The sequence below is a fragment of the Scyliorhinus canicula genome, chromosome 1 (assembly GCF_902713615.1).
Source record: "Scyliorhinus canicula chromosome 1, sScyCan1.1, whole genome shotgun sequence".
Lineage (NCBI taxonomy): Eukaryota > Metazoa > Chordata > Chondrichthyes > Carcharhiniformes > Scyliorhinidae > Scyliorhinus > Scyliorhinus canicula.
Genome location: NC_052146.1, coordinates 94,626,757 through 94,646,742, shown reverse-complemented (window position 1 = coordinate 94,646,742; position 19,986 = coordinate 94,626,757). Strand labels below are relative to the sequence as shown.

At 48.3% G+C, this 19,986-nt stretch overlaps 1 protein-coding gene across 1 annotated transcript in view; it reads right to left on the bottom strand.

Annotated features, from left to right (window-relative positions):
* Positions 1-19,718, bottom strand: part of LOC119965243 (procathepsin L-like) — a 67,192-nt gene extending 47,474 nt beyond the window's left edge. Inside the window, 2 exon segments of the mRNA XM_038795732.1 lie at positions 151-248; positions 19,641-19,718. Of these exon segments, the coding sequence (XP_038651660.1) occupies positions 151-248; positions 19,641-19,696 (154 nt within the window). The 5' untranslated portion in view covers positions 19,697-19,718.
* Positions 19,719-19,986: the final 268 nt, after the last annotated feature.

The window sequence follows — 19,986 nt, the reverse complement described above, 5'->3', positions numbered from 1 at the left end:
AACCACAAATAAGCAACCCAACTTATATCCTGGGCGGAATTGTCCGCTCCCACCCGCCTGCCGCTACGCTTGTGTAGCAATGCAGCAGGCTTCACACATTTTCCACAGCGGTTACTATACCAGCTAAGCAAAGTACGCAAAATAACTTACCAAACTTCTTCTTCCAGACAAGCCATTCCAAATCTTCAGCAGAGAAGCTAGCAGCACTCGCCAATGCCACAGTAACAGCTAATATCACAAACTTCATCCTAAATTGATGGACCAAAAGCAAGTTATTGAACTCAAAAGTTTAGAAGCCATAAGCATTGAAATTCGGGTGTTTGTCCTGAATCATGCAAAATAATTCTCACCTGCGATTTCCTTTTCATCAAAGATCTATCAAGGTTAGACCCAGTAAAATAAAATTTCAACTGACAGCATGGAGAAAATGCAGAGAATTTATACACATTTCCTTGTCACTTGCTCATCATGACGTTTGTGCTTAGTGGCCAAAAAAGGAGGAAATGGTTTCTTCCTCTTGAGTTCAGACTGTGATGTGACGTTATGTTTACTTATGAACCAACAAAAGGTTCCAAGAATTGATACTTTTCATTATTTGCAACATCTAATAGCCAATTATTTTGTTAAAGAAAAATCACACTTCAATTCTTCCATGAAACCGTACACACAAAAAATTAATGGGTGAAATTCTCCGCCTGGCGCCACGGCAAACGCACACCACAATCAGGCAGAGAATCAGGCACCCAGCCAAAATTGCGGTGCGCGCCCAGCGCCGATTTGGATGCCATACTCCGGTCCCTCACTGGTGGCGATAACAAGGTTTGCGTCCCGCTCCGGCGGCAGCATGCCAAACTGGCATTTGCACGCACTTAAACGTGATTAGCAGGTTGGACACAGTGTGCTCCACCCTTCTGCGATGCTCTGTTCTTCTCAGGCAGAGGCCTTGCAGATGTGAATTACTACAAGTATTGACAAACATGGACTGGACCATGGCTGCAGAGGTAGGGAGTGGGAGACTGATAAAACACTGAAAAACTATTGAAAACTGTTGTGCTTGCCTTGCCTGCCCAGGCCAGGGGTAGTAGCGGGAACAACTTGGTGTCAAGTCAGTGGACTTTGGGTGTCCCCCTCGGGATCATGGTGACCTGGCTCAGAGCTCATTACTGCATTCTGTATTTTAAATACATCCCTTTGGTGCTACCTACAGGCTCCTGGCTGCTCACAGTGCTGAGTGCTGCCTCTGTCCTTTGAATGCTCAGAAGGGCTCTGGTCATCTGGGATCCTATCCAGGCCACCCTCTGGACACCCTCATACCCCAGCTGTGTCAGGTCCAAGCTCAATCAGGAGCCCATCAAGTGCTGGCACTCCTCAGAGGCGCTGCCCCATTGCAGAGGAAGCAAGGTATCAGCAGGGCTCACTCCAACCAGAGGAATTCTGCACCGCAGTCTTTGGAACCCTTCCTGGTTCTCTGTTCCCCTCAGGGCAGAGGCTTCACTAGTGACCCCCACCCCTCCAGATCACCAGCTGTCTCCTCCTATTGAGACTGGCAGTGCTAACTGGCTCTGCCACCACATTGCAGGCACTGTTCAAGAGGGAAGGTTTAATTCTGCGACCCACGCTGGGGGTGAGGGTGTCCCTCCGCTCCTCACTGGCATGAAGCTGTGGGTCCAGCTCGGATCCCCAACCTCAGGAGGGGTGCAGGTCTTCTCTGAGCCATTTTGGTGGCTGCAGTGATTGTGTGGTAAGTGAAGCGCTTAAAAACAGCTCCAGATGTCGGACTCCTCGGTGCTAACTCTGGCCCCAGCAGTTAGAACACCCGCTGGGCTGGGAATAGCTCAGAATTTGTGTCAGCAGAGCACTGGCCCATTAGCATGTCCCGAAAAGCGCCCCCAACAGGAACATCAACCACATGCAATTCAATCCCAGCATCAACACTTAGATTGCAAATGAATGGTCTCGTCATGCAAGACTCAGTGACACGATGAGGCCGGTAAATCACTCACGAGAATTGCGAATCTAGAATGCCTCGGGAGATCTCAAGAGATCTTGTGAGATGTCCCGATCTGGATATTGCCCTCACTTAAATATGTCGATGCTGAATTCTCTCTAGGCCTGGAAACTATTGCCCACGTACTGGTCCACACAAACCTGGGCCAGGTGTAATGGCACCTGGGTGGTCTCCCAGGCCACTGGAGGCCCGTGGGTGGTTGGGCTCTGGACAGAATGGTATCTTGTCACTCCAGCTGCCACCTGTGCACACTGGCACTGCCACCTGGGTAACCTGGCAGTGTCACCTGGGCACTCTGGCAGTGCCACCTGGGAACCCTGGCATTGCCACCTGGGAATCCTGGCAGTGCCACCTGGAAACCCTGGCAGTGCCACCTGGGAACCCTGGCATCAGGGTGCCCGGGTAGAACTGCCAAGCTGGCAGGAGTACTGCCATGGTGTCAGGCTGGAAGTGCCAAGGTGGCTGGAGGCCAGGTTGCCCGTGCTGGGGATAGGGCCGGGGATTCCTGACCTTATTAGGTGGGCAAGGATCCCCTGATTGGTAAGGTATGGCACTGGGGGGGGAGGGTCCAGAGACCGTGGTGGGGGGGCAAGAGATTGGTGCAGCATTTACAAATTGCGACCCAATCTCTTCCTACACTGATGAACTGAGCTCGGCAGCGCAGGAAATGACAGTAAGTGCGGCCTTGGCGGAGCTTTTCTCGCTGAGGCCAAAATAAAACATCGTCCCATTTGACAGACGCCGAGAAACACTAATCCATTTGCGGCCAAAATGAGACTCATTTTTAAAAAAATTAAAAATTTAGAGTACCCAATTATTTTTTCCAATTAAGGGGAAATTTAGCATGGCCAATCCACCTAACCAATACATCTTTGGGTTGTGGGGGTGAAACCCACGCAGACACGGGAGACTCATTTTTTCCTCGTTAAATTGTGCCCTTAGTCTCACAAACGAGAATTTCACCCAATATCACTAAAAACACAATTTTATTCCAAGCAAAACAAAACATTTTTTGAAAACTATAAATGTATGTATTTGTGTATATGTTTACAGTTGACTACGTTCCATGCAATAAAGTCATACAGTGCCCGGCGTGAGTCATGTTAAAGTGAAACTACATGTCGTTCAAAAAACAAGGTTACAAGACAAAATCTGTTCCAACACAGTTCGGCAAAACAATGTGATTTCCCATCATTCAGGAAACAAGTTTTGCTGATTTAAACATTACCTGTTCGCGTGCTACTGTTAGATGTGGCTAAGTGGCAAAATTTGCCTGACTGAAACATCCTCTTGCACCGAGATTGTTATCATGAAACTGGAGGTTAAAACAGAACATAAAATTTGAAATGTTTCTCTTGGTATTAAGTAGTGTGTTAAATCTTGCTTTCTGGTGAATGATCTTTTTCATTCCCCTACTACTAAAATAGAAATAAAAGCACACCAGGTGACGTAACTTAGATAAGATCACGTATGCATGTGACGTAAAGCTGACTGGAACAGAAACATGAAATACTTATGGGGGTGAAGTGATCCCATTTCAAAATAATAGATGAAGTGACGTCTTTTGCTGTGCTTTGTGGAAAGACAAATCCAGATATTGAGATGATTAAGGGCCATTAAGCAATCAAGTGATAGCCTATTAAGTGTTAATTCTGTTCCAGCATGCATGTATACAGTAGTTTTGAGTTTGTCTTCAAAGGAGCATGGATATATGGGAGAAAATTTGGCAAAAAGCAACCGGGATAAATCTGGGATATATCTTCGGTGATAAAACTATATTGGAATCATGGTTTGGGAAAAAAGTTGTGATAATGGATAATTGAAATTAGAGAGCACTGGTGTCAGTGTAGTAGAATTAGATGTACATTGATTGCCCTTTATAGCAATGATTGCATCATGTTCAGGAACATTCACAACTCCTCAGATACTGAAGCAGTAAGGCCTGAACAGGATCCAGAATTGGGCTGACAAGTGACAAGTAACATTTGTGCCACACAGTGACTATATCAAACAAGAGACAATCTACCCATTTCCCCTTGACGTTCTTTGGCTATTACTGATTGCCCGACCATCTGTTGCTCTGTTTCGGTCCTAACTGCATCGCCAATATTGTGGGTATTTCTATTTATCTTAGCGAACCACAAGTCTTCCCTTATATCGATGAAATGACCACACAACCAGTTAGTTAGTTCAAAAGATGGTTTATTTACATACACAAGAGCTATCTCAACATGCAAACACAATATCTACCATGAGTTAAACAACACCTATCAGCTACAATAACCTATACTTAACTTCAGGGCGACTGGCACTGTGCAAATGGATAAGGCCTTTCTCTGGATTTCACTTGGCTGATTCGAAGAAAGTGGCTCTGTCTCTGCTGGGCTTGTCCGTCAGGTAGTGATTGTTGGTCTTGAACTTAGCTGGCTGCTCCTGCTGCAATTGGGCTGGCACAGGCCGGATCCAAAAGAGACAGAACACAAGGCTGTGCTCTCTTTTATCTCTCTAGGATTTTGTGCTCTTTGGGACGGTCCTTAACCTTGGACCCAATAGTTCGACACGGTTCTGATCACTCTCTTCGATTTCGGCCAATAAAGGGGCGGGTGCCTTGGTAGCTGGGCAGGTCCTTAGCAGTCATTGACCTTGGCAGTTGTGCTTTCTGAGTAAGGGGAGTGGCGCCGATCAGTCTGTGGCTGTACCGGTTGCTTGATTGGAATTCTATTGTCCTGGGAAAATGAGCCATTAAAATGCAAATGAGCGGGGGTTTCGATCCGGTCTGGTTACCTGTGTTTTAGATACACATAGGCTGTGTATCTGTCTGAGTCCTGGGTTGGCCATAATTCCCATGGTCCTTTGCAGGTGGTCATCGTAGATGGCTACACATCAACATCCCTGACGTTACCATTGATCAGAAACTTAACTGGACCAGCCATACAAATATTGTTGCTTCAAAAGCAGGGCAGAGGCTGGTAATTCTGTGGTGAGTAACCTATCCCCTGTCTCGCCAAAGTCTGTCCACCATCTACAAGGCACAAGCAAGGAGGGTGTTGGAATATTCTCCACTTGCCTGGCTGAGTACCCAATTTTCTTTTTCCAATTAAGGGGCAATTTAACGTGACCAATCCACCTACCCTGCACATCATTGGGTTGTGGGGGTAAAACCTATGCAGACACGGGGAGAATGTGCAAACTCTACACAGGCAGTGACCCAGAGCCAGGATTCAAACCCGGGTCCTCAGCGTCGTAGGCAGCAATGCTAACCACTGTGCCACCATGCTGCCCTGTACATCTCCAATAATACTCAAGAATCTCAACACCAGGGCAGCACGGTGGCTCAGTGGTTAGCACTGCAGCCTCACGGCGCCAAGATCCCAGGTTCGATCCCGGCTCTGGGTCACTGTCCGTGTGGAGTTTGCACATTCTTCCCGTGTTTGCGTGGGTTTCGCCCCCACAACACAAAGATGTGCAGGGTAGGTGAATTGAACACGCTAAATTGCCCCTTAATTGGAAAAAATGAATTGGGTACTCTAAATTTCAAAAACAAGAATCTCAACACCATCAAGGCCCGCTAGATTGGCACCCCATCCACCAACTTAAACGTTCACCCGCTCCACCACCTGGTGCACAATTTGCAGCAGTGTGTAGCATCTACAAGATGACTATAGCAACTCACCAAGATTCCTTCGACAGCACCTTCCAAACTTATGACCACTGCCACTTAGAAGGACAAGGGGATCAGATGTGTGGGAACATCAACACCTGCGAGTTCCCCTCCAAATCACACATCATTCTAACTTGGAACAATATCACTGTTCCTTCAGTGTCACCGGGTCATAATCCTGCAGCTCCCTTCCGAACAGCACTGAGGCTGTACCTGGATCGGATGGACTGTAGCGGTTCAACAAGACCATTACCTTCGGGATGGACATGAACTGTTGGCCTAGGTGAACACAAGCCAATTTCCATAGAGATGCGGATGCTGTAATAACTTGAGAAATAATGTATATTGTTATCTGTTTCTGCAGATAAAAGAACAGTGAGTTTGGGGGATACAATAATACTAATCTTTATTAGTGTCACAAGTGGGCTTACATTAACAGTACAATTAAGTAACTGTGAAAATCCCCTCGTTGCCACGCTCCGGCGCCTGTTCAGGTACACAGAGGGAGAATTCAAAATGTTCAATCCAAACAAGCATGGCTTTCGGGACTTGTGGGAGGAAACCGAAGCACTCGGAGGAAGTGCACCCAGACATGGGGAGAATATGCGGACTCCGCACAGACAAGTCGGGAATCGAACCCGGGTCTCTGGCACTGTGAAGCAACCACGTGCTACTGTGCAGCATGTTCGTTATGCTCTCAGGGATTCTTGTGATATTGTAATTACTGGCATGCAGTAACAAGAGTTTTTTAAAAATCCATTCATGGGATGTAGGCACCATTTATTACCCATCCCTAATTTCTCTTGAACTGAGCGGCTTGCTCAGCTACATTGTCCAGCGACAATATCGTTACGCCATTGCCTCGGTCTTATTTAGTGTTTGTGAAACTATTGTTACATTTTGTCTTTCTGTCTTCATTTCCAAAAGTTCTCAGTCTCTGTTACAATCTATAATCCTTTGAATGGTATTTCGACACAATAATATCACTTCTTTTAAGAACTCATTCTCATATGTTAATGTATCAAACATATGGGAAAATTAAATGTTCTGGTCTCATTGTCCAACAAAGCAGGGAAGTATTAGTATGTGCAGCTACAACAAGCCCAAAGAAACCATAAGTTACCGTAATGATACCACAATATGTAAAGCATTTGACAACTTCTGGTCATTGCAAGTCTATAGTACATGGAAGTGAGACAACAGCAAACCCCAGACACTACCAGTGCAATATAATTTCTTTATGCATTTTGCAATTTCCAGATAGACTTTTCCATCTAAACCACCGAAAGAAAGGGAACTATATAAAGTGGCTCTCTGTTGAAATTTACAGAAAAATATACTGAATATGCAGTCTTCTCACTCTGTTACATATCATGTGCACAATTGACCTTTTATCGTCCTGCAAACTCATTTTGTCTGGCAGCATCTGTGTGACGGGAACAGAGTCAGGGGGAAAAATTTAACGGCCAAGCTGAGCCCAAAGCCGGACGCAACGTAACCGGAAATCTCACAAGAGGCCCCTTGCGAGATTTACCTGGCTCACTAAGCTTTGCGACATCTAACAGGATCTTGCACAACGTCACGATCTGGGTTCCAGTCAAGTGTGCAGTAAGGCACACTTGCATATGCACTCACCGGAGTTACCCAAGGTGCGGAACTAACCCCCGTGTCTTGGATACCCCGAGTGAGTGCCTGTTAGCACTGGTGTCCACCAATGTGGGCCAGGTGTACCGCACTTGGGGGGTCTCCTAGCCGATCGGGGGCTCCTGGGTGATTTGGCTTTGGACAGGGTGGTACCCTGGTGCCCATGATGCCACCTGAGCACTCTGGCAGTGCCATCTGGGTGCTACCTTGACACTGCTAGCTTGGCAGGTGTATTGCCAGGATGCCAGGCTAGCAGTGTCTAGGTGCCCGGGTGACTTTTTGCCAGTGTTGGGGATTGGGTCCAGGGGTACCATGACTTTATAAGATGGGGTGCAGGTGGCACAATGACCCCATTAAAGGTGAGTTGGGCTTTGGGGGGCTCGGAGGCCATGGTGGGGGTGTTTGAGATCAGGTTGCCATTTAAAAATAGCACGCTGATCTCCTCCTGCACTGGAGTTCGCTAGTGCAGGAAATGGGACTGAATGCGGCCTAGGTGGGGCATTCCTCACCGAGGCCCCAAAGTGAAGCATCGTCCCATTCGATAATGGGGTTGTTATCGGCACTGCCAGCACTGGAAAACACCCAGCTAAATGCACTCAACACGGAACTCTGTTTCACTCCTGTTAAATTGCACCCAGCATTTCTATTATAAAGTCTGGAAAAGAGTCCACACCGAGCAGAGTACAGAGCAGTAACTGCACTACAGGAGCCCACTCACAGTTCATGGCTCTCCAGTTTTATACAGGAGGTAGAAGGGGGCTCCCCGTCTCTCACTGGAGAGAATTTGTATTCCCCATAGTTCTTTTAGAAATATCAATCCCCAGTCTCATAAGTGTCCCATGACCTGCTTAAGGTTTCATTAGTATCCTAAAGCATTCTGAACATCAGGTTATGACAGTTTTGAGACAATTATGACTGGGTGCTATTCCTCCAGCTTGCACTGAGCTTCACTGGAGAACCGCCACAAGCCAAAGACAGAGATGTGAGTGTGGTGACAAGGTGATGAATTAAAGTGACAAACAACAGGAAGCTCAGGGTCATGCTTGTAGACTGCTCAAAGGTGTCCCGCAAAGTGGTCACTCGGTCTTTGTTTGGTCTCCCCAATGTAGAGGAGGTTGCATTGTGAGCAGCGAATAGAGGAGGCCAAATTGAAAGGAATAAACTAAAATCACTGCTTCCTCTGGAAGGAGTATTTGGGGCCTTGGATGATGAGGAGAGAGGAGCCTTTTGCGATGATCATTTCACCTTGTTCATACCACCTCGAGTGTGTTATTGCCGCAGGGTGGCCTTGTTTCATGTGGGTCGGTTGGCATCTCACATTTCTTCCCTGGGAGGAAAGTAATACACCTCCCTGTAAAATTCAGCCCTGGGTTTCTGCAGCAGATGCTCAAAGTAAATTCACCCCCATAACAATTAGCTCCCGAGCCCACAGGAAGGTGAAACGAGGTAATGCCAGGAATTAGTAAAAAGGTGCCACCTGAAATTCAATGTCAGTAAGTGTGAAGGAATACACATGGGTTTGCAAAAGGGTAATAATTATACCCTAAATGGAGGAAAACACAGTGATGGGGCAGAGACATTTGTGCATTTAGATTTGCAAGGCATTAAATGTATTGGGTTCCAATGAGATGAAAAGAAATACAAAGCTGTACATTCAAAACATTATTCGTATTGCTATTTTTTAAAATGGATTTTCTATTGAACCATAATGGATTGCTACTACAAGTCACTTGCCCACAGAGTTAGCTCTTTGTTCTGGAAGTTACCAAAACAAAATAATTCCTCAGTCAGCCATTTGAATCTCAAACCCCATTGTAATCAGGTAATAAGCAGGGTAAGTGCAGACGAACTGGCTCCCTCAACTTGAACTATCACAAGAGAGATTGAAACTCATTATACTGGAAGAAATGCTAACAACCACTTTGTCTCTCCTAAGGATGACCAATGGAATTCTGGCCAGAAGCACAGAAACTCATTGTTAAGCTGCAATTAATAATTAATGGGCCATGTCACATGGCCAAATCCTCTGGCCTTTTTGGACATTTTTAACAGTACATCTTTAGCATCACAAGCAGTTTGCTGTTCAACATATAACTGGTGAACCACCAAGAAGTAGACCTCCAGACAGAACAACAGCCTGCTCCTCAAGCCTATCTCTGTTGGAAGAATTCCTGCCACCACCTTGTGTACCTACTTCATTTTGCAGTTTCAGCATCAACTGTAAGTGAGTTCTACAACTCTGATCTTAAGCCAGTTGAACTCGGACTCCTATGCAAAAGAATTCTTCACTGAACTCTAACTTTAGACTCTAGAATTCACATGAATTGATATGCATTTTTATGGTTCTTGTACTGTTACTATCCATTGTTGCTAAAACTCCTGTTTCTATTGCCTGTTGTATTGTGTGCATGGAGTGGAGTGGAAAGTTGCAGACACTCCTTCCCCAAGTTTTGAATGTGAAGTAAACTAACCTTCTAAGTTAATCATACTGCAAGTTTTCTGCAGATTATTCGTAAATTGGATCACACAAACTGAGGGTTTCGGAAAACACACCACTATATACTTTTAAAATATTTCAAAAACTTTCTGCTTAAGGGCAGGCGATGAGAGGAATTAGATACAGTATTCCTATGTCTCTCCTGTTGGAACAGAAGCAACAACATACGTGGGTAACCCGATCTTAAAAATGCTGATGGAATGGGTTCATAACGTTTCTTCACATTTGACCGGGATGTTATGCTGGTTGAGCCATTTTAAGAAACACTGCAACACTCACACATGGGGTCAGCTAGGTGTAGCCACTGACAGGTGAGGAAGAGATTTTAAGAGAGCTTGTGCGAGGCAAAGCGCAGTAAAGGTGAAAGCAAAGCTGTGGAAAATCAGTGACCCTATAATAAACGTATTTATTTTAAATAAAACACATTTTTTTAAAAATGGGAAGCTGTGTCCAAAGTAGTGGACTGTGCTTCCAGTTAGTGACTCTTCCCCTCATGAACTATCAGCCTGCTCAGCAACATCACTGAAAATTTCCCCTTCAACAAGTGTTACTTTCCCTGAAGCGAATTGCCCTCTGTAATCCCTTCTGGGGTTCCCAAAAAAAAATGCTTAAACTCTGGTAATCCAAGGTTAATAGGCGATGCATGTTTTTAGGTCCTTTTTTAATGTACTTTAAGAGAGTCATTTTTATTGAAAAAAGGAAATGCTGGAACTACTCAGCTTGTCAGGCAGCATCTGTGGAAAGAAACAGGATTAATGGGCAGAATCCTGTGTTCTCACTGGTGGTGAGCTTCGAGGTGGGAAGGGCATATATTACTGGAACCTGGTCACTTTACCACATCTGCCAGCATTAGGTTCTGGGCGAGAAGGCCTATGGTTGACCTTCTGCCCATCTGCCAACGGAGGCCCTAATGACCAATTAGTGACAATGTAAGGGCCCCCCCACGAGCAGTATTAATCCAGTTGCAGGCGGGCCTGTCACCATGTAGTGTGCACAATGGATAAAACTGTGCGGCCAGCTTGTCACCTCCAGAGAAGATTTGAAGGGGGTGGGGGCATCCCTCAATCAAAGCCACTCAGTGCCCATCAAGAGATCAAGGGACTGGATATTGGGAAGGGGGGGATGCTGAGAGTTACCTCATTGCCCTTGCTGATCACCACCCAGCACCCCTCTCGGCATGACCCTTTCCCCCTATGTTATTTTCTTGTAGCAGGATCACTCCATGACTCTAGTATCCGTCCAGCAGCAACCATGGCCTTCCAGTGGCGCTGCTGAGCACAAGAGCTCCGATTGGCCGGTAGCTCTCAGTACGTGAGACCGTTGCCCCTCAGGGGCTTGACTCTCAGGGGAGGCTGGCCTGCTGGCTCCACCAATACACAATTGGCTTGTGTTTCAGCAAGCCTTCCCGAAAACAGGCAGTCCGCCACTCCTCCAGTGGCAGGCAAGATCCCCAATGCCACAACCAGTTACCACCCAAAGCTTCAGGTCAATGACCCTTCATCAAAAACGGAGGAAAGATAGAAATGTAATAGGTTTTCAGAAAGTGAAAGGAGGGAGGAAGAAAGCACAAAAGGGAAGGTCTGTGATAGGGTGAAGGACAGGAGAGATTTTTGTTGAAAGTTTACATGGTATATAAGGCCATGAGAAGTAATATTTTTGGAATGTTATTAATGTCTTCGCCCATGAAGATCGACGCAAAGTATTGATTTCACTCCGCTGTCATTGCCTAGTTCCCCATTATTACTTCAGCAGTCTTATTCTCCAAGAGGCCCACGTTCACATTTTACAAAAGCTAGAGGGTGGTGATGGGTAAAGAAAAGAAACAAAAGATATTTTCAGATGAGGTGTGAATGACTGGATAGCAGCCATCCAAATGCACAGTGCAGGAATAAAGAAAGAAATGAGAAAAACACAACCAGTAAAAAAACATGAAACAACATAGAGGCCGAGGTTATGGTGTAAAATATTGAATTCAGTGTTGAATCTCGAAGGCTACAGAGTTCTGAGTCATAAGATGGGCGGCTGGATTCTCCGCTCCTGAGAAAAGTGTAGACGCCAGGGCAGGATTCTTGGACTTTCATGACAGCAAAACTGTCACCGCACCTGGACCAATTCAGCTACCGTTGAGGGTTAGCACCGGCGCCATGTTGAACATAATTGATTCCAATGAGAAACTGTGCCGGATTCTCCGGGTCCGTGATTGACACTTGGGAAGCTGACAAGCTACAGCCGCATATACACATTACAATCCCCACACACACTCATTCCAGCCAACAAGATGGTGCTGGTGCACACCCATTCTGCTGATGAGCGGGCTGGGGCCAGAGGGCAGCCGGGGCGTGCTCCGGGGGGGGGATATCCACATGATCTGTGACCCTAAGTTCACAGTGGGCAGTCAGAGGTGGGCACAGCTGCATGGCTGCCTTGAAGGCCACAGCAATGGTGTTCTGTGCCCGTCCACCCTGACCCCACAGCCCACCTCCTGGCCACCCCCCGCTATGCTTCCCAACCCTGGCAGAAGCCCCCTGGCCAGCAGCACCACTGTCAGCAAACTATGGCGATGTTGGACACTTTCCGTACCCCCCCTCTCTCCCTCGGCAGCCAAGGCACCTGTTTCACGATTTTTCAAAGCACAATTGAACCTTGCCGTCGGGAATATGCCCCACTGGAGGAGGAGAATCGCGGAGACCCCAGGGCATACTGGGTTGGGCCCGCTAATGATATGCCAATAGTATTTACTCTAACTGCATTCTGGAACGCATTGACGCTGCTGTCGAGGTGACAGAGAATTGTGATTCTGCATGAAATAGGTGCCCGCCACAATTTTGCCGTCGGAAGCAATTCTCCGCCCAATCAAGTTTCTCAATTCTGGTGTCAGCCAACGGAGAATCCCACCCGGGGTGTTGTACCTCAAAATTGTGTTGGGCTTCATTGGAACATTGTGGCAGGTCAAGGACAGAAAGGTTAGAGTGGGAGCAAGGTGAAGAATTGAAATAACAAGTGACATGAAGCTCCGGGATAATAATAAAAGCAGAATACTGAGGGTGACATTCTCTGGCCCCCCTGCAACATCTTTCTCAGTGGTGGGTGGTGGTTGCCATTGGCCGGTGGTGGGATCTTCTGGTTCTGCTGCTGTCAATGGGATTTCCCGTTGAATCCACCCACACTGCCAGGAAACCCATGGCCGGGGTGCATCATTAGTGGGTCTGGAAAATCCCACCAGCCTGAACTGTCGGAAGATCTCACCCTGACGATACTGGAACACTGAAAATCAAATTCTGGGAAACCTCAGCAGATCTGGTGGCATCGATGGAGAAAGAAACAGAATTAATGGATGGGATTCTTTGATCCTCCAGCCTCATGTTTCCTGGTGGAACACTGTTCGTTAGTGGCAGGATTCTCTCTTCCCACTGCCTGTCGATGAGATTTCATATTGGAACTACCCCAATCCGCTGGGAAATCCATGTGCCGGGATGCTCTCTCGATGGGAAAAGAGACTCCCAGTGGCTGGAGAATTCTGGCCAGTGTTTCGAGTCAATATGAATTTTCTTCACAACAGCTCAGAGTCCTGCTAAGGAACTGAATGAAGGTGTTCTGCAAAGTGGTTACCCAGTTGGAGTTGGATCCTTCCAGTGTAGAGGAGATTACACTGTGATCAGCAAATACAGTACGTATACTAAACTAGGACTTCCGGTGAGGCCATGGTGTGAGTGGTCGCACGTTTGGTGGCTGCCGCTCGTGGTGGAATTTGCGGACTTTCTCCCCTAACAGGTGGATTTTGTGCTTTAAAAAGATGAAGGAGGGGTGGTGGGAGAGAGTGTCCCACCGGTGGATGGATTCGTGGACCAGAAGGGGCCAAAAAAGAAGGGAACAGTTGGTGATAGCTGGAATGGTGCCTACGACACAGGAGAAGATGGCGGAGGGTCAGGGATTGGCCCTCCCTCTCAGTGGTCGACAAGCAGCTGGTGGGCTTCCTTAATGAGAAGTTGACTCGACAGAGGAAGGGGAAGCAGAGGAAGGAGAATTTGGAGAACCTGGAAAGAGTGGTGGACCCGATCAAGGTGGGGATCGACCACATGGAGATGAGGCTGGAGGCCCAGGGCCAGGCGACCCAGAAGGTGGAGGAGGCGGTGGGGTAGCACGAGGAGCAGCTTGCCTCGATGGCAGTGGCGATGATGAGAGGTCAACAGAGGCGGGTGCAGGAGGAAGTGGAGGACCTGGAGAATCGGTCTCGCAGGCACAATCTGAGGATCGTGGGACTGCGGGAGGGCAACGAGGGAGTGGATGCCGGCATGTATGTTGCTCGAATGCTGCTGTGAGAGGGGGCATTTGTTTGGCCCTTGGAAGTGGACCGGGTGCACAGGGCGCTGATGAGGAAGCCACAGGGGAACGAGACGCCGAGGGCGATGGTAGTGTGCCTGCACCGGTTCTTGGACAAGGAACGAATCCTGAGGTGGACCAGGTAGACGAGGTGCTGTAGCTGGGAGGGCAGCAAGCTGCATGAATACCAGACCTGGGTGCGGAGTTGGCTCAGAGGAGAGCGGGCTTCAACAAAGTGAAGGCGGCCCTCTTTAAGGAGGGGGTGAAGTTTGGAATGTTGTACCCGGTGCACCTGTAGGTGACCTATAAGGGTCGAGAGCTCTCCTTCGGGACGCCTGAGGAGGCGATGGGTTTTGTCAGGGACCATGGGCTGGCAGGAGAAGGAGGACACTGAACGTTGGAGGAGAGGTTCCCTCTCTGTTCCTTTAGGGTTTGTTTGGGTTATTTTTGTATTGTTTTGAGGCCATTGCTCTGTGTTTTTTCTTGGTGTGGGATGGTGGGTTGTTCTTTTCATTGTGTTTGGTGGGTGTTGTTAAGTTTGCACCAGGAGAATGTCAGAACGGAGGGGGGGAGGGGAATCAGTAGGGGGGTAGGATGCTAGGCGTCATGGGAGAGGGCTACCAGGCTAGCTGGATGGGCTAGTTCACTGATATGGGGTTTATGAGGTGGGCGTTGGGGATGATCCCGGAACTGGATTCGCATCGGTTGATAATGGGGGGGATTTTCATGGGGGGGGGGGGGGTTTGCATACAGTTTTAGACCAAGGTTGGAGCAGTCGAGTTTGAGGTCGGAGAGGGTGTCAGCGGTAGTGACGGAGCTGAGGGGTTTTATGGTGCACACGAGGGGGGGAGGGGGTAGACCCATGGAGGTTTGGGAAGGGATTTTCATTTTTCTTGCATGTGCCCGGGGTGTACTCCTGAATTGACTTTTTTGTCTTAGATAGGACACTGTTGATAGGACACAGCTTTTGCCAGATGAGGAGGTTCGTGAGCGGGTGAGTGAGGCCATTCGGGGGTATGTGGAGATAAATGACACAGGGGAGGTTTCAGCAACCACGTTGTGGGAAGCATTGAAAGCAGTGGTGAGAGGGGAGTTTATTTCGATATGGGCACACAGGGAGAAGGCAGAGCGGGTGGAGATGGAAAGGCTAGTTGAGGAGATTCTGCAGGTGGACAGGAGGTACTCGGAAGCCCCGGATGGCGTTCGGGTTGTTATCCACAGGGAAGGCGGTTGGGCAGCTGAGGAGGGTGAGAGGGGCTGTGTATGAATGTGGTGAGAAGGCGAGCAGGATACTGGCGCACCAGTTCAGGAAACAGGAGGCAGCAAGGGAGATCGTGGAGGTGAATGGGGTGTTTAGGGATTTCTCCAGTGGGCTGTATGAGTCGGAACACCCAGCCGGGGTGGAGGGGATGAGGTGGTTTTTAGAGGGGTTGAGTGGAAGAGGAACTGGTGGAGGGATTGGGTACCCCCCCCCCCCCCCCATTGGGCTGGTAGAAGTGGTGGAGGGGCTGGAGGTGATGCAGTCGGGCAAGGCTCTGGGCCCGGATGGACATCAAGTTGAGCTTTCCAAAAAGTTCTCGGGTGTTCTGGGGCCCTTGTTGGTGAGGGTGTTTAACAAGGCAAGGGAACGGGGATCTTATAGGGCGATCTCACACTTAAATGCAGATGCCAAGTTATCAGCCAAGTGCATGGCCTTGAGAATTAAGGAGTGTGTGTCAGGGGTGGTAGGGGAGGATCAGACAGGGTTTGTGAAGGGGAAGCATCTGGCAGCTAATATCAGGAGGTTGTTAAACATGATAATGTTGCCCCCCACCCCGGAAGGGAGGTGATGGTCGTCATGGATGCGGAGAAGGCCTTCGATCGGGTGAAATGGGACTATTTGCGGGAAGTCCTGGGGTGTTTTGGGCCGGGTTTTGTGGATTGGGTCTGGCTGCTGTACCAAGCACCAGTGGCGAGTGTGCGGACGTACTGAGGGAGTTTGGATTATTTTAGGCTGCACCGGGGATGAGGCAGGGATGTCCACTCTCCCCACTCTTGTTTGCCTTGGCTGTAGATCTGTTGGCGATGGCGTTGAGAGCGCAGAGCGGCTGGCAGGGGATAGTACTGGGGTGTGTGGAGCAAAGGGGGGGGAGATGTGGGGAGGGGGGAGATGTGGGGGGGGAGATGCGGGTGGGGAGGATGCGGGTGGGGTGGGGGGGGAGATACGGGTGGGGGGGGCGATGCGGGTGTGGGGGGGAGATGCGGGTGGGATGGGAGGGGGGGGGGCTGGCTCTCCCATACTTTATAAATTACTACTGGGTGGCGAATATAGCGATGGTCAGGAAATGGGTAGTGGGGGAGGTGTTGTGTGGGAGCGGATGGAAGCAGCCTCATTGAAGGATACGAGTTTAGGGGCACTGTTAATGGCGCCTTTGCCATTCTCGCTGACCAGGTACTCCACAAGCACGGTAGTGGTGGAGGCTCTGAGGGTGTGGGGACAGTGGCAGCAGTACATGGAGCTGGAGGGGGGGTCAGTGCGGGCACCGATATAAGGCAACCACTGGTTTGTTCAGGGGGCTGGTTGGGGTTTTCTGGCGTGTCAGTGAGAGGTGATCGAGCAGTTTGGGGATTTGTTTATAGATGGGGACTTTCAGTGTTTGGAAGACTTAGAGGAGTTTGGGCTGCCCGGTGGGAATGGGTTCCATTACATACAGATGAGGGACTTTGTGCGGAGACAGGTATCGATTTTCCCACACCTACCACCCCAGGGGCTATAGGATAAGGTAGTGTTGAAAGCGGGACTGGAGGAGGGGAAGGTATCGGAAATCTATCAAGAGTTTATGGATTGGGAAGGAGTCCTGATAGGGGAGGTGAAGTGGGAGGAAGAGCTGGGTGGGCCTTGGAGGCCGGGTTATGAGGCAAATCAATGCATCCTCGTTGTGTGCCAGGCTGAGCCTTATACAATTTAAGGTGGTCCACAGGGCACATATGACTGGCAGCCCGGATACGGATCTTGTTAACATGGAGGGAATCGGAATCCCCGGAGTCAGGGGTGTGGGTTAGTGACATGGCCGGGTTTCTCCGGCTTGAGAAGATCAAGTTCGCCCTGAAGGGATCAATGTTAGGGTTTGCCCAGAGGTGGCAGCCATTTACCGACATCTTTGGGAAAAAGTTAGCTGTCGGCAGTGTGTGTTGGGGGGGGGGGGGGGGGGGGGGGGAAGGAGGTTTAAAAAGGGGAGGCATTGGGGGGGGGGAGGGGGGGGAGGTTTAAGAAGGGGAGGCATGGGGGGATTGGGTAAGGTGGGGAAGGTTGGTGGGGAATTGGGGTTGGGGAGTTGTTTATGTAAGGCATGTTGGATGGGTTTTGTTGTTTGTTTGGTGTGTGGTTGCTTACTTTGTTAAAGTTTATAATATAAATGTCTTAACAAAATATTTTAAAAAACAATATCCTAAACTAAAAGAAATATAAGTAAAACATTGGGTGCAATTCAACCAAAATATTTCTTGTCATTCTGGGCGAGTTAGCGGTGTGTTTCTCGCTGCATGAGATCCACATCATTATTCAAACACACTGTGGGTGCGATGTACCAGCCGTATCCCACCGGAATCAGGAAGGGACGCAGCCGGTACCTCTCCTGAATTTCTGAAAGTTGTTGCGCTTCGCGACATCTAATCAGATCTCGCAAGACAACGCGGTTTGGATCTTGCACACGATGCTGACATGAGAAAGCCGGAAAATCGCATCGTTATTTGAATTAAAAGGACTGAGGGCTGGGAAAGTGAGAAGGGAGGAGTTAAAAGGGCACGTGTTACATCTTGTCAAGATTATTTCATTCTCTCTCACTTTGCCCTGGTTCATGCGGGTCTGTCTATCCTGCCAGTAAGAACTTTGTAGTGACTGTAACTTGCAGGGCCATATCACAGAGTCAACCATGTGGTGATGGGTGGCAGGGGAGTTGTGGGGCTGGAATCACATACAGGGAAGAGTGTGAATTAGATGAGTTTTTACAATCATTCAAAACTTTCCTGCTTAGTTTTCTGATGGTCTAAAAACCATTAGACTTATTAAATTCACTTTCACAATGTGCTATATGGGCATAAGCTCATCACCCCGGTCCAGTCCCTTAATGATTTTGTTTCCATTTATTCAAGCTTGAGTCCATATCTATGCCAGTATTGGTGCTTTGTACAAATGATGATTGATGATGTGATTCTTAGCATTGCCTTTCTGATTTTATAAGTCTGCTTTCTGTCATGCTTTAAAACTAAAAAGGCTCAATTTGTATCTGCCTCCAGCCAATGCCGATGATTTTGTATAGGAAATAATTTACAGTCGATTACTGTAATTTTTGTTCAGCCACAACATAATACAGGAAACTTTAAAAAGAATTGAATGTTAAATCGACTCATCGCCAGCAAATACATGGGTACACCACTACCTGGAGTTTCCCCTCCAAGCCACTAATGATCCCGATTTGGAAATATATCACTGTTCTCTCACTGTCCCTGGAAACCCCAGAACTCCCACCCTAACAGCACCATGGGTGTATCTATGCCACGGGGACTGCAGGGGTTCAGGAAGGAAGCTCACCACCACATTCTGAAGGGCAATTGGGACGGGCAATAATTCTGGCCAAACCAGTGACGCCCACATCCTGTAAATAATTTTTTTAAACTCCCTTGCCGTCTGCAGTAATGACCAATTATAAGACCTGGTGGTAAACTTTATAATGGGCATGTTCACAGAAGAAATATTTTCCTTTACTGTGTGACAAGGAGTAAGAAATTACTTAAGGTGTAAAAGCTTTACAAAAAGTGTTGGAGCTTTAATCGATGCAGCCGGGGAATATGTACATTTGGTCACCCTGATTTAGAGCAAAGGCTTTTTCGGGACAACTAAAGATTATGCAGCCATCAAATCCATCTCTTCTTCTTCTGAAAAGTGATGCCACCTTCCCACTTTGCCATCTTAATTTTTACACTCTTCCTTCACCAGGAATGCACAGTGTTCCCTCCTGAACAGACTTATACTTTGTTTCAGTGACTTTCATTGGCAATGCCTTTCATCAGTTTAGTGTCTTATGTATAAGAGAAATTTTACCTGACTTACGCAGTAGGTGGGACTTCCTCCCCTCACTTGGGCGGCATTCCCACGTTGGACAGTTGTCAGCCAATCAGATTGACCAGCAGCTTTCCTGTTCCCATTTTTCCCACCCGAGATCTAAGTCCCTTCAATTCCGGCCTCCCCCCCCCCCCCCCCCCTCCCGCCCCCCAAGCTGGCATCTGTCTGCCGGCCTAAAAATTGAAACTGGGTGGGAAATGGCACTTAAATGGCAGTTGAGGGCTTCAATTGGGCCAAGGGTAGGCTTCCTGTCCGAGGCCCCATCTGCCCAGCGTAAAATCATTCCGAGCTCAGGGAGGGTGGAACAACATTTTGATCATGTAATTACCCACCCCCTCACCTCAGAAATTGCTGGGGAGGGGGTGTAAAATCCTTACACTTATTTCTAAAGTCCGAGGGCATGATCTACCTTCCGCGTTGCGCCCGACTGGCAGCGCGATCGGTAGATGCAGGGTGATCCCTCATTTTCCTATCACACCTCCCGAGAACTAACGCGATCTCCTGAGACGTAGCAATCTGAATCCCTCCCATTGTGGGCGGGATCACTATTTTGTAAATTTGCATATTAGAGCGCGAGAGCCAGTCTCACTCGAACATGCATTCCCCTGAGGTACCCAAGGCAGTGGGATCGAACTCCTTCGCCTCGGAGACCTTGGGTGAGTGTCATTCAGTGCTGGTCTCCACAAACGGAGACCAGATGGAAAGGCACTCATGGACGTCTCCCAGGGGAATGGAGTGCTTGCCCTCTGGGCAGG